Source organism: Athene noctua, chromosome 13, assembly GCF_965140245.1.
Source record: "Athene noctua chromosome 13, bAthNoc1.hap1.1, whole genome shotgun sequence".
Lineage (NCBI taxonomy): Eukaryota > Metazoa > Chordata > Aves > Strigiformes > Strigidae > Athene > Athene noctua.
Genome location: NC_134049.1, coordinates 22923874 through 22944786, shown reverse-complemented (window position 1 = coordinate 22944786; position 20913 = coordinate 22923874). Strand labels below are relative to the sequence as shown.

Here is a 20913-nt window from a genome sequence, read left to right as displayed (position 1 = left end):
TACCTACAGTGTCGGGTTTGTTGTTTTTTTCTTCTGACAGCCTAGACAAAACTTTTGATGACTTAGAAAAAAAATCGTGAGAGAACACAACATTTTTGGTAAAATATTAAACAGAGGGAGAGGAATCATGTGCAGTCAGAAGACATGCTGAATATTACCTGCTTTAACAACCTTTCTTGTCAGAAAAGCATATTACCAAATTTTATATGCATGTATTTATTTCCAGTCTATAATTACACTCTGCAAGCATTTCTATGGAGTTAAATAAAGGACCAGCTACACTGCAAGCCTCTGCAACTTCAACCCTACAGCATAATTCAAACATAATGTTAGTGCTTAACAAAACAATCCTCCTTTTGGCAGCTGCAGCTTCAGCTTGGATGTACAACCCCCAAAAAAACCCCACAGCTGCTGGCCCATGCCCAAAATTTGCAAGCCAAGGGTAGGTGGTGAGCTGAAAGCCCGTGCGTGCATGGACACATCCGTGCACCCGTGCTTTCTGGGGTCAGCATCCCCCTGCACAGCAAGCACAGATGAATACACGAGATGTTCTGGAGAGGATGTTCTGGGTTGTGGCATCCAGCTCCTGCTATCGCAGGAAATGTCATGTCATGTCATCCCTTCCAACAGTGCTTTGGGAAAATAGTCCAGCACTATGCTGGCTTTGCTCGTCCCATTGCAACCTTTTTTTCCCAAAGCTTGCTTTTCTGCTCATTATAGATGTGCTATATCAGTACCTACTGACACCACTTTCTAATTATTTTTATGGAACAACTTCATCAAAACACCCTGTGTTAGCAAGATTTCCCTTTTTTTCCCCTCAATTATATAAGGTCCTTTAGTTTTACACACAAGGAGGAAACTTGGCATGGCTCCTGGAGGGGGTGAGGGAATAGGCTTTTGTGGCTACAACAAAACCTCTTCCCCAGCCATATTGAGGATATATTATTCGAGGTGCTTCACCGTTTCTCGCTCAGCAAACGCCACTTAACAATGTACTCAGTCTAAAATATTAACCAAGGAAAAACTAACTTTATGTTAAGCATCGTGCTGCTAGGAGCTTGGGTAATGTTTTATCCACTAGTTACCTATTTTAAAAACACAAGAGCGTAGCCAAAAGAGCTGTCGAGACATTACCTTGGTGCTTTCCTCCATGTCCTTTGAATTGAGGAGTGCATGGTTAATTCTGAACACTATCCAGTCAAACAAGGCGCTGTACAAAGATTTAGCCATGGAGTTTCGCACAGTCACAGCCTGAGAGAGAAAAGAAAAAAGCTGATTGGAAATGATTCCTGCTTTGCACTAAAATAGGTTTATGCTTCCCAAGCTTCCACCTCCAACAGTCATATTTCTCCTGTGTCAAAGCTTTTGTCTACTACTTTAATTTACACCGTGTACGCCAATGGTCCTGATGCCATCAGGAGTTAGTTGCAATCCCAGGGCCATAAGAAGTGCCCCCTGACTTTGGCTTGGTTTCAAGTGGATGATGCATGAGATCACACCATAAATCCCATCGCTGGCAGAGAAAGGAAAAATATTTTAAAAAAATAAATATATACATATATAAAAATAATACAGCAAGATCCTTGAAGAGTTTACCTGGGGAGAAGGAAAGAGGAGGGTGGATATTGCACAGCAACAACAGCAAGTGATGTGAAAGCACGCGCTGGGGCAGGCAGCGCCTGGTACCAGAAGAAGGGTTACAAAAGGAGAGGCTAAAACCCCTATAGTAAATCTTTGTGTGTTACTGAAAACTTGAAGTTTTCCAGGTACTGCCCACGGGAGCTACAAATCACAGCAGGCAGATTCACTGCTCCTCCAGCAGTTCTCCTAGAAAGAGGAGTAAGACCTCTGAAGAAGGGCCATCCTCACCATGGTGCTCTCAGCCACGGTGCAAAGAGATTTTGCTCGATCAACAGTGATGAAAACCAAGATCAAAGCAGGATACTCGGGCTGCACTTTCCTAAAGACGCATGCATTGGGACAGACACCTACACACATAACCATAAAGTAGTAATTCATATTTAAGGACTATCTTTGTTCTTGCTGCTTGTCATTCTGCCTTGGTTTAAATTACTACCTTGAGTCATCTCACACGCTAATCACCTAAAATCTTATTATACCAGCTGTGACTGTAAAATTTTGTTTAATTTTAGCCACTGTAAAAGAATAAGCAAGAAAACAGAAGGTTCACGCATAATTATTTCAATCAAGCCTTGAACGATAACAAATGGGCAGCTTGTCAACATGGCCTTGAAATCCTTCTGACCAACCTTCCCTTTAAGGTACATCATCTGAGTGGCCTTATTTCACTGACCCCAAGCAAAAGAATAAAGCTCACACAGCATCATTTGTCTTCTATTAGCTTGCTCCCACATCTTTTTCCTTTAATTTTTGATAGCATCTTTTAGCGTGATCACGGGCTGTTCTGCCAATGTTTTGCACTTAATGTGCAATTAATCTGGTACATGGCCTTGCTTTCTCTCCCTCTCAAACTGGAACAGAAGGCAGTAACATGGTCCACAACTGAGGAGGTTCACAGCTCACAGTGTACATAAGCCTTCGTACTGCTGCTAACCATTGCTCAGTGGCAATAAAGTGCTGCCAGATAAGCCACGTTGCAAGGATAATCACTAAATATCAAAACAATTAACAAGGAATTACTTGCTTGCCCCCCAAAAAGCATTGCTACAAACAAAAAAAAAAGTGTATGATGAAAAAATATGAGCAACAGGACCAAAAGGATTTGTTGTAGCACAGACCAAAGCAGTGCTTTTAAAGACTGAGTGTGAGCTCTTGAAATGTCTGAACAAGTTTGGGAAAGCAGCTAACATTTAGAAATACTAACGGGTCTACTTTCCAGTAACTGTTTTTTCTTCCCTTTACTGAAGAAAAGTTTCTGGGGAGGGTTCCCCCCCCCCCCGTTTTTATTATAAGTAACAGGGGTTCTTAAGTTGTTTTTATTTTTTACATTTTCCAAAAATGGGGGGGGGGGGACACGACACACACACATTTCAGTGATTAATAGAAAATTTCAAGACCAGTTGTCTAACCCCATACTCCATCTCTGCTTGACTGGATAAAACCAGAAAACAGTCAGTGCCACTGTTACACCAGAAAAATCAGTCTCTGGGGAAAGATGAAGGCCAAGACACCGGAATGTTTCTCGCTGGTATAATGCTTTGTCCTAGCATAAACCAGCCCAATTAACTGCCCCAACACAAGGGCATGCAATTAAAAATGGAAAGCCCACAAAGAATGGCATCATTTCCCCTATACAGCCATAGATGGGTTTATATTACAATACTTCTATTTCCCCGTTTTATTAGACACTATAGAGGATGTGTAGGACTTCACTGCTGAAGTGAAAATTTTCCTCTTTATTTCTAAAATAGATAAGGATATCATTAAGTCTGTACCACCCCAGCATTGCCCAGTTTTCTCCTGGGATGTGTAGGGTGTGCTATAAGCCACTGCTCTTCTTCCCGAGATGGGCTTGGCTACATGGCAAGCTGGGAAGCCCACAGAGAGCTGCTTTCCTTGCTACACTTGGGACCCAAAAATGTAATCAACGGCCCAGATCTCAAATTCTTCAGTAGTTATTTTTAGAAGCAATGGCTGTATCGTAAGAACTGGTAGGAAACTCCTGGCAAAGAAATGTATAGAGAATATGGGGGGGTGGAGCACACATGCATATGGATCTCATTTGCAAATATGTTGGCTCCTTACAAGCCAATTTCTTCTCTCTGTTGTACCAACAAATCCAGATAATTCCTTGACAGACGCTCCCCCAGATGATGAAATGCAGTGGGGCTGAAACTGGGATGCTCTCTTTGCCTCATGGTACACGCAGTCTCCTCCTGGTAGGATTTCTATCACATACACAGCAAACAAATCTGGTCTCAGACACACAAGTTGGTCCAGTGCTGCTGGGTGCATGGGGTTCCACCAAAATGGGTTCTCCAAGCTCACCATGCGATGCTGCGATGGACTGGCTTGTGGGGAGCACTGGGAATGAAGTCCATGATACCAAAGGTCCCTGGTTCCCAAACCAGCAGCAGCTTTTTAAAATGAGATATTTTTAATTGGCTTGAAGAGTTGAAGACAGCACTTCGCCTTCATGCAACACCCATTTATAAAATACCAGCAGAGACACTAATCTATTTTATATGACTCAAGTTTTTAGGCTTTTTTTTTTTTTCCCATTTCAATAAAGCATTTATTCTATTCATCCTAGATGACATTATAAAGCCCCTCACTATCCTAAATAGATATCAAACTACCTAATCTGAAGACCAATGGGGAATATTATTTCTTTCCAAATTAAGGAGCTGCTGCAATTTCAAGAGCATGATTTTGCATTTCCCCCCAAATTGTTGGAATAGTCCCCTTCAGAAACAAGTTTTGAATTTTTATTTTTAATTTCAGCCATTCACCTTGAATCACCATGTCACCACTCAGATGGTTTAAATACCACTAGTCCATAAACCCCTTGTAATAAAAAGATAAATAGAAGAAAACATGTACAGCAGTTCATCCCCTTAATTATGCCTTACTCTTATTTTCTCTGTTCAACAGGGTAAAGCTGTGGAGGAGTGGCAGGGTAAAGGATGCCCAGTCAGCCCAACCATCCCTCCTGTTCACATCATGACCTGGTGTGCAATATTCACAATATTCTTGTAATTACAGGCTTGGTATTCAAGGAAGGATTGCACTATGTGCTTACATCCACTCCTGTGCAGCAGAGCATTTAAAATAAGCACTTAAACATTTGTTCCTGTATTAAAGGGGGTAATTATTTATTCTTGTATTTATTATCCTACATATATTAAAATTGAATATTCTCTGAAATATATAGCATCTAGTACATATGGCTTTGTCTTCAGGTAGTCACCTACAGCTTCTTGTCTCTTCTGCAAGTCTTGTTACGTGACATTTAGGCAGATCTGGAACACTGTGGCACTTATCAAACCATTTTTATTTCACTCACAAAGCAAAATATAAATAGCTCCAACAACACCAAAACAAATTTCTCAGGGATCAAAGCAAGCGCAGCATCTTGCACACACGCAGAAATATTGCTGATTCAAAACCAAGATAGATCAAACACACTTCAACTCAGCGGTTCAGGAAATAGGCGGAAGACAACGTTTTAATCACTCGATTTCCTACTTATCAGTCTAGCAAGGATATATATTTTATTTATTATATGCTAGAAGTGCCACTTATTTGGGTTGGCTAACTTTTGCTAAGATCCTGTTATAAGATATTTGGGTTTCTTCATAAGATTGCATTGTCAAATTAATTTGCCTTAAAGTTTTCAAGGTAGGCATCAGATTCAGGCTACCTTAAAAACAGATAAGACTTTTGGAAATATCTTCTGCCAAAAGGAACAAGGAGAAGACAGACTTAAGAATTAAAATCTCTCTTTGAAGTGTTTTGGAGCAAGGACTTGCAGTTTCGGCAGTCACAGCCTGTGTTTTAGAGGCAGCAAAAGATATAATCTAAAAACCCAAATTTGCTCAAATTAAAAGCCTCTGTAAAACACATTTATATGAATTCACTAGATTCTTAATTCTTAAGATTACAAACTCTCTAAACATATATGAGCACATCTTCCATCTGCTGCCATCCCTACAGCATCCTGGCATGGTCCTGACCCCAGGGTCAGGATTTCTTACTCCTGCTACTCTGTACTCAGCTGAGATTTGAAACTTTGAGTAAAGGACTTTTTCTGCTGGAATTATTCAAAATATTTACTGGTACCCAGATAATCCTGGGAAAGCAAAAGGGTTATAATCCCCCAAATGTATAAATGGAAAAAGAAAGGAATCAATTAGAAAAAAAAAGACCAAAAAAAGACCAAAAAAAGACCAAAAAAGGACAAAAAAGGACAAAAAAGGACAAAAAAGGACAAAAAAGGACAAAAAAGGACAAAAAAGACAAAAAAAGACAAAAAAAGACAAAAAAAGACAAAAAAAGACAAAAAAAGACAAAAAAAGACAAAAAAAGACAAAAAAAGACAAAAAAAGACAAAAAAAGACAAAAAAAGACAAAAAAAGACAAAAAAAGACAAAAAAAGACAAAAAAAGACTATACACTAACACTCTAAATAATATGTCTGCTTTAAAAATAAATATAGAAAATTAATTTTTTTTCCCTTCCCCTAAAATAGTGATGCTGGTTGCAATCAAATTCCAAAAACCAATGTTTTTTAATTATTATCTATGAAACTTGAATTTTATAGGCTTCTTTGTTATAACAATACCATTTTTGCATTACACAGACCCATACTTTCTTCTCCCACAGAACCAATTACTCACGAAAGGCAAAAACCAGAAAAAGCTGTATGTGATGATGTAAAAGGGTGGTATTTTAATATACTGTTTGTTTTGGTTTTTTCACTGCTTCTCTTGGCTGCCAGCAAAGCCTGTGCAGGGGGCTGTACAGAAAGAGCCAGTATAGATCTTAGGAAAGAAAAAAACCCATATTTTTAATAAATGCTTGAATAATGGTTTCTTTTACCTTGCTACATATCCAGAAACCACAACAGCTTACACATAGATAACCAAGATTAAAGCATCCTTTTCACTTCCCAAAACCCTGGTTAAACCAGCTTTTTTCTCACCCTGCCACAGTTTGCTTTTTTTTAAAAAAATATATCTAAGGGAGAAATTTCATGCTACAAGCTGCCAGTTGAATTTTATGGCTTTAAATATTGAGAACAATGGACAGCCACAAACGTAGTGTTTCACAAGCAGATGGGCCCCTTCGCTGTACAGCTTGTGCACTGGATGTACAGACTCTGAAAAACTCAGAACAAATTCTTCTTACTTCCAAGTTCTTTTCAAACCTCAGGTCTTTCCCCCGCATGGCTCCCTGGACTTCTTGGAGATGCAGGGCTGCCAGATATAGTAAAATTGAGGCTGCATTGGCACTGCAATGTCACAAATACTCTAGACTCTGAACTTGGTCCTGGAGCCAAAACCAGAAGAAATCTCCAGCTCGTTGACCTCAATATGGTATTAAGGCACTGGCTGTTTCAGGGGCAACATCAGCATTTAAGATACGCATATCTACCAGCGTGTCATCTAATGGGGAACCTTCTATCCCCAAAAAACATCTTGAATTGAGCAGAGGCTGGTCTGTCACAACCGAGCTGAGCTCAGTCCACTTTTTATTTACATTGCTGGATGGGTGTGGTGCTCAGTGAAGGCTGAGGTTCAGGTACCCTTACCAAACACAGCTCTTGATTTCATCTTCTTGACACAGCCTAGTAAAGAAAACACACCAAGCTCTGCCCTGCTTTTGGACTCTCATCTTGTAAAACCAAATGACTTTGCAAGGCGCATGGTGAAGAGATGCCCATGTCCCACCAGACATGTCTTCATTCTGCTGACTCCACTGCCTTCCCCTCCAGTGCGGCTGCAGACCCTGAATCTGCCCTCCTGGCAGATGCCCATTTTTGCAGGATCTGCTGGGATAAGAAGCTCCCCTACGTGAAACCTGCAGTCCTTACTGGATTCAGTGTTTATATTGTTGATTATTGTGAATATATGTGCAAGAGCAACAATTCAATTCTACCAAAAAACCCTCAAATATAAGTTTTTCAGACTAAAGGAGAATAAATAAAGCCTGGGGATAGAGAATGGGTAGAAACAATGCTAAAGGGCTTTGAAAGGCAAAGAGCATCAGTTTATTGTGAAGAATTGCAGCAGTATCCCAGGGATTGCACATCCCAGGTAGCAGAAGACAAACAGACCCTGCTGAAGAAAAAAGCCATCAAGATGCTCCTGTAAGCTATGTGTTTTTCATCAAATACTTCCATAGCTGAGACAAGCATTTTCTGGAGTGTGGACCCCACTAACTCCAGTGAGATCCAGTGGGATACTGAAATGCAAAAGCCAGATCCTCTCCCCAATTACTCCATCCACCCAACCCAACCATAGACCATATTTGGAACAGCAACCAGCCTCTGACATTCAACTTTAAACGATTTTGACCCAAACAGGAACATGGCATGAAGGGCTCTTGTAACCAGCATAAACACTTCCACTAACATTTTGTTTAAAAAAAACCTATATAAAATAAATACCCGTTTCTGTGCCTTCTATCACTCAACACAGACACTCAGAAAATTAGAAGGCAGTAGCAAAGCAAAGCAGAGCTCATGTCTTCTGTTATGACTTAGGAAGAGCACTATATCGATGCACTGTTCAATTCTGGGTGAGAAATTATTTCCAAGTGGAATTTAAGAGACAGCTACAGATCTCTAACGACTTTAAACCTCTTGGGTCCTTGAGAGGTCTGTCCATCTTCCCTCACCACTAAAGCAAAGGACGAGATAGACTGATCCTGGACAAACAGAACAGAAAGGCCAGGTGATGGATATTTGGGTACTGGCAGCTCTTATGACCAGTTCAACAAAAAAAGCAATAAATATTACATTTTAACAGCCACTGAGTTTGCTCAGGAGGGATTCTGAGCATCATTCCATCACTCCCACCTCCTGAGTGTAGGAGGCACCACGTGCTCCTCTCTAGAAAAGTGAGGCAGGAAAACCCAAAGACACATTTTGCACAGGAAAAAAGCCCTTTAATGCATATATATTGGAAAGCAGCAGTCTATTTTGTGTCACTATTGTAAAAAATGGAGTTTATGAAGGGTGCATGCACCCAGAGCTGAGTTTTTGGACTCCAGTTCCTAAGTACAGACTCAGATAATGAGAAGTAGACTTAAAAAGTGTAGAACTGGAGAGTAAGCGTAAGCACCAAATAGAATTAAAGCCCTAATGAGGGTTAAAACCCAGCAGAGTTTATTAACTGTGACAGCATGCAACCCTTATCCCATTTCTTCAGCATTATGCAAATCTATGAAACATCCATAAAGACATGCTGAACGATTCAGTCAGTCAACAAGATTTTATTATACCCTCAACATTTTTTGGTCAACGTAACGCTTCTAAATCCCAATTTTTCACCAGGGGATAATGTAGATGTGGGAACAAGGTCAGTGCACACACTCCAGATTTTCTAAAAGCTATGACTACTTGAAAATGGGATGTTTAAATGCCATTTCTCAGGCACAATTCTGGAATATTCATTGGACCTAGAAGAGAAGACTTGTCAGAAGACAACGATGACTTGTCTTGTTGGTAGCATAGAAGACAACTTTTTGCTCTGTTGGTCATAGTCCTTTCTTTCTCCAGGTTTTTAGCATTTTCCCCTTGAGACCATGTCTGTGTTTATCTCATGGTGGACATCATCAATGTTATTTGGTCCCACTGCATAAACCCATTTCCAGTGCCTGTGTTCCCTACAAATACAAAATTCCCACCCATCCCCTCAAAAATATTTACAAGCAGCTCTCTTTGTAAACTTCCCAATAAGAACTTGCAATAGTCTCCAAAAATTTATTTATTAACATAGGAATGATCCTGACACAGTCGTAGAAACTACCTATGGATTTTTCCTCTCCTAGTGACCCAACAGCTCTTCCGTAACACGTACATAAACACACACGTGTGCGGGTGTTTCCTGCCCTCTAGGAAGTAAACAAGCAATGCACACTCTCCTTTCAGACCTGTATCAACAAATACACAAACCAATTACAGTAATTCCAGGATGGCAAGAAACATTTCTTTCTGAGTGTGAATTTTGCAAGACTTGACATAAAACACAAAGACAGGAGTAAATTTATTTAAGTGAAGCCAGGCACCACAAAATACTTTACATTTTCTGCCTGTGTATAATAGAAACGGAGATTCCTCTTCTCTTCAGGAAATAAGATATGAACACAGGAAGAAAGGAAATATCCTCTTCTCCCTTAGGGCCTTTGATAGACTTCCTATAATTTCTATAGAAGGATGAAAGGTGCTTCCAATGAAATATTCAGAAAAAAAGAAAAAGCACCGCTAGGATTCTTCCTCTTCAGGAAATCCCTCCAAAAATCAAATCTGCATACATATTTTTAGTGGTTCTATGGGGGCTTTGTTTGTTTTTCTTTTAATATATGGAATACATTTTCAGTGCATTACCCAGTGAAACAATTGGCATTTCTGCTCACAGGGATTTGGCACTAAATCCCAGGAACCTGTTGATATCCTACCGAAAAAATAACTTAGTGACCTATTATCATATACAGGATTTGATTTTTGTTATCATTTGATGTTTTATAATCCTTATCAGCCATTCCCATTTCCCCCCCATTTATTGTTTAAGGTGATATTTGGCTCATAGTTACATTTGTACTTACTGTAACACAAATGTCTTATTCCAAGATGACTCAGAGGAAAACCCACATTTTGATACCTACTGAATTTTGCCCATGTTATTTACTTAACATTTTTCTGATGATGCCTTCCTCCTTCAATCACTTCTCCAGGTTTGAACGATATATATAATTTTCAAATGAGGGGGGAAAAAAGTGTACTTGTTTTATTTGACTCAGAATATCTATTCAACAAAATTACACCCCATGCATGAATAAATGATGAAATAAATCAGTTTCTATGCTAAAGAAGTCACCATTTATCTATTTTTCTTAAAAAAAAATAACAAACTAGCAACGCTTAGCTAGGGTGTAGAGCTACCCCACTACCAGGAATAGGATTTATCTGAGATTAGAACAAGCAAAACCAAGAGCAATTCAAGGTCTCCTAATAGACTTGATTTGTATCTCATAAAAGGGCCTAATGAACAGGAATAGAAGGCAATCCTCTGTTCTCACTAAGTCTTGGACATGCAGTCCATAGAAAACAGCACACGTAGGCATCTTGGTGGTGGTGATCTCTGCAGCAATCATGAACTCCATAAGTAAATAAACCAGACTCAAAATATACTTCTGTAGGGCTTAGGGGTGCCAGCTAATAACAGTGCTGGCATCATTGAAGTAGCTACTGAAATACTATTAAAATCTAATTTTTGTCTCTGACACAGTTACTGCTCCATGAAGGCTGAAAAAACCCAATATGCAAAGTAGCTTCACCTTGGGTTTGTAGTTGAGGGATGGCTTGCTGGGTCTGCAACTCCTGTTCCGAGATGGAGTAACATCTAAGGAAGGGAGAGACGTGTAGCTGTGAAGCAGAACTAAATTAGCAAAGGAGCAGAAAACGAGGAGGATGGTGCTGAAGTATAGTAGCACTGCATACAAAACCTGCCGGCACACCGCAGCCTCTCTACAGCTCACAACCAAAGTTGGGAGAACATTTCTGGATTTGAAAAAAATAGCTGAAAAATTCTAAATGGCTTAAATTAGGCAAGGTCTAAATTCCTCTTTTTGTCCAAAAGCAGGTTTTAGCATCTCACTCTTATCTCACATGAGGTTCAGCCTATTCAGTGGGTCCCAAGTCACACGTGTGTGTGCACAGAGAATTATGGTTTCCTGCTGTTCTGCTCACTTTCTATTTATGACCAAATAGATGGTGCGTCTGGTTTACATTCACAGCCATGTCCTGCGGCAGGAGATAGATTAAGTAGCTTTTGTGGTTCCCCTTTGGGTCATGGGACATAGGTTGAGACAGGCAGGCTTAGCTTCTTTTTTTTTTTTTTAAACAGAGGCTTAACACCCAGAGGAAAGTACTCTTGCAGGATATCAGACTCTAGCTTAATCCCTATCTTGGCATCAAGGAGTATTATATCATACTCGGGCTGGATAAGTATGATGTAACTTTCCATACTCGTATTTTATCTTAGCATCATATTAAAATCCTGCCATTCTGGTGTTTGCTTTTCCTAAGAGAACTCAAATCATTAATGCATCGTGCTGACTCCAGCCTGCAAAAGGGTTTTTTAATGATTTTTATGTGTGATTAAGAAGGTGGAAAAATATCTTTAAAAGCATCATTGGAAGAAGACTAGTAAAAAATGCAAGAGTCTAATTACCAAAAAAAAAAAAAAAAAAAAAAAAGGTAAAGTTCATTTTAAAATGCTATAAACTTTCCTGCAAAGGCTCAATTTAATATTTTATTTCTATAAATGTACCTACAAACTATATACTTAAAAAAAACAACAAACCCAAACACCCCTAAGCCTTGCACTACCACAACTGCTGGCTCCTGCCTTCCCAGCTGGCTGCCATGTCCTGGCAGAAACCTTCTACTATCACTCCTGAGCGGGAGGCAGCGGGGTGTCCTGCCAATGGATTTTATCCTAGAGATGCAAGTGTCAATGATGTTTTCCAGGACTTCTGGGTGGATTTCACAATGAGAAAAAATAGACTGGAATGTCATTACAGTACAATACTGAATCATTCTCCAATACAACACTGAAGCAAGAAGACATTGCATAATTTTTTCACTAAATCAGTTTTCAAAGTTCTCAGATTTTTATTTTTTTTTTTGGTACTAGTTTCCAACTTTACATATCAAACAACTTTTTAAAAATTCTTCTTGTGCTCTCCTTTCTCAGGTACCAGTTTTACTGCACCTTCCATGACCACTTTCCTTGGACCAATTCCCCAATACCTTCACAATCACCTTCCTTGGACAAAGATCCATCTCCAACCTGCCAGTCTATATTACTCAGAGGTATTTTTAGGGGCTCTCCCAAACCATGCCAACACTCTTCCCAAAAAATCCCAGCCACAACAGAAGTGAAATCAATGAATTTGCTCAGTGAGATGATCTTCCTGCATCAATATATCCTCAGGTTGACAAGGCAGTCCTTCAGAGCTACTAGCTTACCTGCTGCCTAATTAATCATTGTTTTTTAAAATATAATGAAAAATACTCTAATATTGCACTAAATTCATCATGGGTTAATGTCTTCATCCTTACGCTGCTCGCTCTCTCACATACGTTCCCTGTTGAAACAGTTCATGCTGTTCCTGTGCTAACAAACGCTCAAGGAATAACACAGGGAGTACACAGGGAGTGTCAGCATGCTCCCACAGCCTGCCCCCTCCTTATCCTCCTATCGTTAGATGGATGAAAGTGAGGAAAACAAAGTGGAAAATTCTAAACCAAGAACACTTGCTGTGGGTGTCAAGGACCCCCTATTGTATCTCAGCTAGTGGTAGGCAGGACTTGGAAAAGGACAGATGGGAGACCTGTCATCCCCATCACGGACTAGAGCCTGCCTGCTATTTATTTTTAGAGACGTTTTGCAAGTCTTTGTCTATAATATTGTCATATTGTAGCTGAATATCTGTGATACGCTGTGGACATGCTTTTCAGAAAAAGCACCCAGGTTACAGTCAAAACCCAACTAAGCCAATAAAAATCTTGTTAGCTATTTTCTGAAAGTCTCAACTGTGGAGTCATGCGGTTACAAGCATCATCTTCCTAAAAAGACTTCAGTCTTCTGATTTGGACAGCGTGGTTAGAAAACGTCATCTGTAACAAATCAGGAGGAAAGGAAAAAAAAAAATCAAACCACCCTCTCTTCCTGAAATAAAACTCTTCCAGAAAACAAGTATGTGGTTCTCACTTCTTCCCATGGAGACAAGGGTGAGGGAAGAGACACATGGAGCAGCCCTAACGGAAAGGTGCTCACATAGAGCAATCATGAGCCCACCATAAAGAGCTGCAGAAGAACAGTGTCACCAGAACCAAATTGGAAGTGTTCTACTGATGGCAAAGGTTGCAAACACCTTTTTCAAAGAAAAAAGTATTTTTCTCCACCTACGTTCATCCAGAGTCTGTTGTATCAAAAGCATGGGCTGAGATCCCAGTCAGTCTGTGTTTTCACAGTGGAGCTGATACATACATAAATAGGCTACCGAGTGGCACAGGAAGTAGATGCGTGATCTGACCTGAGGAGGAACTTGTAGGCTACGTTTAGTGAAATCTGCTCGCCACTTTACAGGCACAATGTACCAGCATTTCTACCATTAAGTCCAATGCATTGCCAAAAATAGCACTTGAGTTTTAAAACCAAATTCTGGCTTTCTGTTGGCCCTTCTCAAGCAGAAGATGCTATCGTAGAAAAAATTCTTCTGCCAGTGTATCATCATCTTCACTACAGACTTTTTTTTTCTTGGCAAACTTCCTCAAAGAGAAATTATTTCTCATCACACCTCAGCTGCTACAGCTGTAGAGGCAAAGTCTGTGCAACAGACCCTGTCTAGCCACAGAACTTCTACATCTCCTCCTCCACCAAGCATTGATAAACAGCCTTAGGCTAGGAAGAAATAAATCTAAATTTATTCAGATTGGGATTATATAGAAAAATCCCATATTCTAAGCAACTGTACCAAAATTATATCCCCCATGGGAAGAGCTGACTTACCCAGGAATGGCTCATTTCCGTACTTATAAGACTTTTCACATGAGCTTAGCCTAATGTAAGTAACAAAAGGGACTCTGTAAAATTAAAGCATCTTTTCAGTAATCAGAGGTAATTAAAAGAAGCCTTTAAGTCAAGAATGGATTTGATGACAGAAAGGGCAGCTGGAGTGGGGAGGTTGGTTACAGGCAGAGCAGTCCACGGAAAGTCAGCATTCTCCTTCTTAAAGTCCTTATTTTGGACTTTGCTCAGAAATCTTGAAATCTGAATGTGTTCTTCTTTTTTCCAGACATTAGTGCCAAGTAAGTAGCGTGAACACAGCTTACACACAAGAATTTCCATGTGGCACAGAGCACGAGGGTGACCAAACCAGCTTTTACACATGAGCATGTACGTTGTCAAGCATAAATTTCTGCAGGTTTGGGAGATCCTCATAGACACGAGCTCCGTTCAGCCAGATCGCAGCATCTTCTCCCATCAAGTGCTTTGTGGGAACGTTAGGATGTATAATCATATCATAATGTGAAAAATCATGAAAACAGGTTAAAAAAAGACCCAATGTCAGTGGACTTGGTCTTCCTAATAAAGGAAGGATGCTGCATCCCATGCATACATACATGCAGGACACCAGTCTGATAAAACCACTAGTCTCATCTAATCCGTATTCTGTCACCACACACAGCTGTTCCTTGCATTTTGTAGGGAAAAATGAGAAACCTAATCCCAAGAAAAGGCTTCTTTTGAAGTCCTACGCTGACAGATTGCTCTCATGTCCTGAAGCAGAGACGCTTGCTTCACTCTTAAAAGCTTTGTGGGGTTTGAGTTTTATTCTATTAATGTTTTTCTGTTAATTCTGAATACATTCATCAACGTACTAGGTCTTCAAAGAAATCCTGCTAAGCTCCTGATGCTAATAACCTGTGGTGACAATGAGTCTCCTAAGCTAATGGAGTTTGGTATTAAGTAGGTGCTTCCAGCAGTTTTGCTACTTTCTATTCCATTAAGTGTCCCTGTCCTCATACTTCAGGACTGAAAACTTTCGTTCCACTTTCTTCACATGATTAATTATTTTGTCCCCTTCCCACTTTTTCTCCTCTAATATTTTCAGTCTGTTAAATGCTCATGATTAGTTGTAACTGTGATCTTTCCCTTTGTCTTTTTTTGTTGTTGTTTTTTTGGGTTTTTTTGTTGTTTTTTTTTTAACATCTTCAATAATGTTATATCATTTGGCCCTGGAACTCCATTCTTTTTCTCTTTATAATGGTCTGAAAAAGGCATTAGACTGTATCACTACTAGTACATAAGCTAACGAAACATCGCTCAGCTCTTTGCTGTAATGAAATACTTTTTTCCCCTCATTAAGGTCTGCTCTGCATTAAGGTCTGCTCTATCTTGTGTCTCTGCCAATTAACTGTTACCATGCTGAAAATTATATGTCCTCCCCAAGCTTAAGCCACGAACACCATGCAGTTTATCGTCTGAAACAACCATCTTGTGATGATTATTCATGAACATGTCAAGTGTCTTGTATTCATCAGCAAGAAATTCATCCCAGGTAAAGAAGGTCAGGGTGAAGTGACACTCTATGACATAAAAAAAAAAAAATAAAAAAATCTAATGGCTTCATGCCATCAGAAGGAAGAGATGTGCCTGCCCCATTGCTCCTGGGCAAAGATTCCCTCCTCTCCCCCTTTCTCCACCCAGCTCAACGCTGGTGTTTACTAGACTTCTACTGAATTTAGCAAAAGGACACAAACTCAACTCTCCTTCCACTCCAAGGACTTTCTCTAGGTTACCTAATTGAGTCAGCACAGACCCAGGGATGACAAACGTGTGAGACAATAAGGAAGGAGCAAGGCTGCACAGCCCTCGGCAAAGGCAGATAGAAGACCCGGACTGCATTCTCTTGCTTTATTGTCACCCCAAAAACATGGCTGAATGATTATTACCCTCTTCTTTTTTCTGCGCATAGTGGATTTTCAAGAGAATTAATATTTTGATTAGCAAATCTGACCTGAACTGCATAAGTGCTTCTCTAAATAATCACTAGCTGATTTCACATGGACCTATCGCTGTACGTATTCATGCAGAATAAAAAGCATTTCACAGATTCACTTGTAGTTTGGGTGCTCTGCACACCACCACATAACAGTTTGATAGTGTCCTTTCACAGCCACATAACTACCTGCATGTAACACTAATTTGCTAAACAGCAAATAGCCATTTAAGCACAGATGTGATGGCAGATCATGTCCTATAAAAACTTGCAAATAATTTTTTTCAAAATGTCTCAGCATTACATAGAGTTTTAGCAGACCCCAAGAACTAGGGACACTTAGGGCAGTGCAGAAGGACTTAAAAAAACCCCCAAACATTTGTATCTCAGGTCTTTCTGTGACAATATAGAAGAGTGCCACACGGGCAGGAAACAACATTGCCTTTTTTTTGTGCTCCACAACATCTACTTGCAGGGACATTCCTGGACATAACAAGTAAGTCCCTTTTAGTTCCTCTGGTTTTCAAGGTAGCCATTTTCCACTATAATTATGAATACACATTATGTTAAGTACTTGACATATTTATGGTGACACTCATCACATCAAACAACCAGCTCCTAACAGCTTTCCAAAATTAAAGAAGGGAAGAATCAGGTCACTTGTTGCCCAAGAAGTTGTCTCACATCTTTTATTTCCCTTCTGTTGGGCAATTTCACATCAGACTTCTGAATGTGTGAATTAATTCATTAACTAACCCTTAGGGATAAAACGTCCTTGGTCATTAATGGCTGAAAATTAGAAAGATCTGTTAAAACAAAGTCTTCTTGCAAAGTTATTAGCTTAAGAAATACCAACAGAACTCAATGAATTAGAAGCAAAAATCTGTTTCCTGAAGAGATGTAAAAGAGGATACACTAACAGAGTATTTACTTTGATAACAAGTTTTTCTTCATCTGATAAAGAACACAGAAAAAAATGCAGAGACTGGTGAAAAATAGAGAACCAGGTGACAGACACCAGCCTGATAAGTGGAACAAATGGGATAGAAACAAGTTGGGGATGTTGAGCAGCTCAGACACAGCACTTGTCTCCAGCGAGGTGGAAAGGGGGAGTGAGAATCACCAGTTAAGATGCTGAATGGATTTGAGAGAGGTATATGACTGTAGTAGTCAAGGCATAAACTAATGGCCTTGAAGCCTTGCAGTAGACTGAGATGGAAAAAAAAATGAATTCTTTGAATTATTTAGATAGAATCAGGAAGACAGACGTGGCCCAGAAGGATAGTTCCTTGCACAGATTATGCTTGAGATGATGCTCAGATTACAAGCAGGATCAAGAGAAAGATTTTTAACAACCCCCAAGTTCCCCACAAAGATTTGATTAAAGTCCTCTGCTCCTGCATTGGCTGCATGTTTCCTAACAAACATCAGACAAGCCACTTAATCTTTAGTGTGTCTGTTTTTTTTTTCTTTTAAATACCTGAATTGTGGCTTATGAAACTTTCCTACCTCAGTAGGAGGACTACAAAAATGCACATAATAATATATGAAAAAAAATGCCCATAGTCTGGAGCTGAGGAGCACCTGGGGAAAGACAACAGCAACCTTCAGCATGACTTATTATTCTGCTACCATTAAAATCCCATTTTTCCATATTTCATATGTGACTGCCGTATTTTACCTCCTTAGGAAAAAGAATACTGTGGATGGAGAGAGGTGCCCAACGTTCAAGACAAACCTGAAAAAAAATACTCTAATCATCCTAGTCACCAGTCATGGCTTTCTTGCTCCCATAGTCAAATCTTCTCTTTTCAAAGGGTCATAACCATTGCGTTTTATTTGTTAAATGAAGCGGAATTGGCAGGCTTGCTGTTACCAAATACTGCCCTCACCCTGCACGGATACACTGTGATTTCTCTGGAAATCCATTAACTGCTGCTAGCTCTATTAATACACCATCTTGCTCCTGATAAAGACATTGTCAGCCGTTTTGGACAACTAACCAAGACCTCTGAACACAACAAGTGCAGCCTTTCATGTCTGTGCAGCCTTTTTTCTAAGTTTATGCACAGCATAAAGCTTCTAAACCTTAGCGCTAAAGCAAATTATGCAGTCATTTCAAACACTGCATTAAAATACCATCCAGCTACTATAAAAGGAAAAATGAATGGTTCCAGGAGGCAGCTCTGCGGCAGACAAGCCAGCGTGGCTCTGAAGATAAGAGGCAGCTGCCAGAGGTAAATATAAGCATCATTTATGGATGTGGTGTCCTTGCTCATTTAAATTTTGACAAGCACTGGAGATGCAGACCGAGAGGGGATACGCAGCTCTCGCTGCAGGGCTGCAGACGCGTGGGGTCTACATCAAGCCCACGTTTGCCATTGATGTTGCAGCAGGAAGAGGTTGCAACTACAAAGCAGTGTTGATTTTTACTTTCAAAACCAGGTCACTCCTTAATTTCAGAAATACCAGTAGCTCCAGCGACATGGGGGTATACTCAAACGTTAATACCGTGGTCAGACGCAACCTCTTAACAATAACCCATGATTTACTGAACAATCAAAAGAACCCTGATGGCACATTACACTTTGCAGGGTCTTCTTGAAGAACCATATGCTCATTCCATAATCCTTGTAACACCCTGAGGACTGGCACTGACTACACACCAAGAAACAACAGATCACACCTTGAAATTGGAGCTCAGTTCACAACAGTTTATCTGCTCTTGGCTACGGCTCTGCTCGAGCAGGTGTTGCCATCACACATCTTGTAGCCTTCCTGGGTGAAATAAAGTAAAACGAAATCTGTACATTCTGGGAAGAACTTGCTCAGCTGAAGATGGTGGCACTGGCAACTGCTGGTACACAGGAGGCAGTGCTTTTGCTTTGCTGGAGTCCTACCTTCTTCCCGGACTTCAGTACAACATTTTAACCCATTAAATCACATTTTAACCCATGAAATGATTTAGATCCTCCAAGGCCATCCAGCAGAACAGTTGTATGCAGGCAAGACTCAAAAAGTCTTGACTTATTAAAAGAAACAGAGAGCTGACAAAGCCACCATTTCTGCCTAACTTAAAAATGGCATGGGATTCGTGGGGGCAAAGCCATCAAGAAAAGTCCTGAGTAAAGAAGTACAATATGAATAAAGAGAGAGGAGATGGTTGCTAATTGCAGCTATCTCCTTCAGCACCTTAGGCTTCAGGTTGTTGGGATGTCTGTCTGCAAGTTGTCCCCACAAGGACATTTTGTGGGGACACCTCTTAACCAAGCATCAAAATGTACCAGAATAAAATGTCTAGTTTTACATAAATTACTGCAGAGATGAACAGAACTAAATCCAGGAAGAGAGCCTGATATAAATTTATAACTGTCATGAAGGAGGATGTTTCAAACGAGGAGTTGCCAAATGCTCAAACAACAAAAAAAAGCCCCAAACCACAGGACAGTGTTTCTAATCAGCATACAACAACAACGCAGTGAGCAAGCATGCAGACAGAGAGGAATGCGGCATCACTGCAAATCCAACAAAGGCATCCTCTCCATGTGCTTGTGGGGCTACAGCTCAGGAAAATGCTAAAATAATGTCCAATCTCAGCTCTGATGCCTCCAAACCTCTGAAGGAAAAAGATTACTCCAGGCCACTTGCATCTCCTCTACCCATTCAAGACTATTAAGGGGGGTGACAGGCAGGGCCCTGAGGTTACAGGTTGCACATTAGCATTAGCCATTTCATGGAAAGTATTTCTGCATCGAGTCGTCATCCACACATACTCAAAATCTGTTTGATGAAAGGGATCAGCAAACATCAGCCCCTGCGCAGAGCACAGAAAGTGAAACAACGCCTGAACCCCTGCGGGCAAGTCCAACCACCCATACTAAATACGTGTCTCTTTAGTATGGAGTAGATGCACGTAGAAACCTCATCAAAGCTCAAGAACCCATCCCAAATGTAAGATCTCAAAGTTTTTTACATAAGAAAGTTTATTTCAAATTAAAGCTCCATACTTCTAACTCCTCACTAATAACCCAAAATTCATATAGAGGTTAGAAGACAACCAAGAAACCCAGGTCTGTAAGTGCCTCATCCACAGAGCCATCAGGAGACACACAATCTCCTCAACAACACACACTCCTGCTATCCTGAGCAATCTCATCAGTGATGCTGGAAGTAGAAGCCCAATGCTACTTATTCCCACCGCACCCATAGAGCCTAATAATTTACTATTTCTACTCACATTTGAGACAACAGGTTTTAGAACCAAGTAAAATTTCTTAGAATTCCTTCTTTTGCCAAGTTTTTGCTCTTCTTTTAATAATGGCTTCACTGTGCAGGCTGCCTATATAAAATTGTTCAAAACCTTGGAAGGCACTTGGTAGATCCAAGCTGCAGCTCTTGATGGTATAAAAAAGCAAGCACATGCCAAAATGACATTTTTACAATCCTTTGAGAGCCACTGCAGTAGAGTCTTTTCCAGACAAACTCCTCTGAAACTTTAAGTGTATCAAACAAGCTATGCAAAAAACCATGAAGCATTACAGCATCTGAAGAATAAAGTAGCTGCTACATCCATCCTCCATCAGGAAAGGCAGCTGCCTATGAGTTATAGTGTTGTGGTGGGACAGTCATGTCTGAAAACCCTCAATCACTCCATCCATTCAAGCCAGTTATAATGCTCTTTTGTAAAACACA

The 20913-nt window shown here is 40.1% G+C and overlaps 1 protein-coding gene across 9 annotated transcripts in view; it reads right to left on the bottom strand.

Moving 5' to 3' along the window:
• The window catches only part of MYO9A (myosin IXA), a 186964-nt gene that overhangs the window by 76123 nt on the left and 89928 nt on the right, over positions 1–20913 (bottom strand). For all 9 annotated transcript variants that reach the window (XM_074917624.1, XM_074917623.1, XM_074917628.1 and 6 more), the window contains one exon: positions 1138–1254. In XM_074917624.1, the coding sequence (XP_074773725.1) occupies positions 1138–1254 (117 nt within the window). The remainder of the gene's footprint in view (positions 1–1137; positions 1255–20913) is intronic.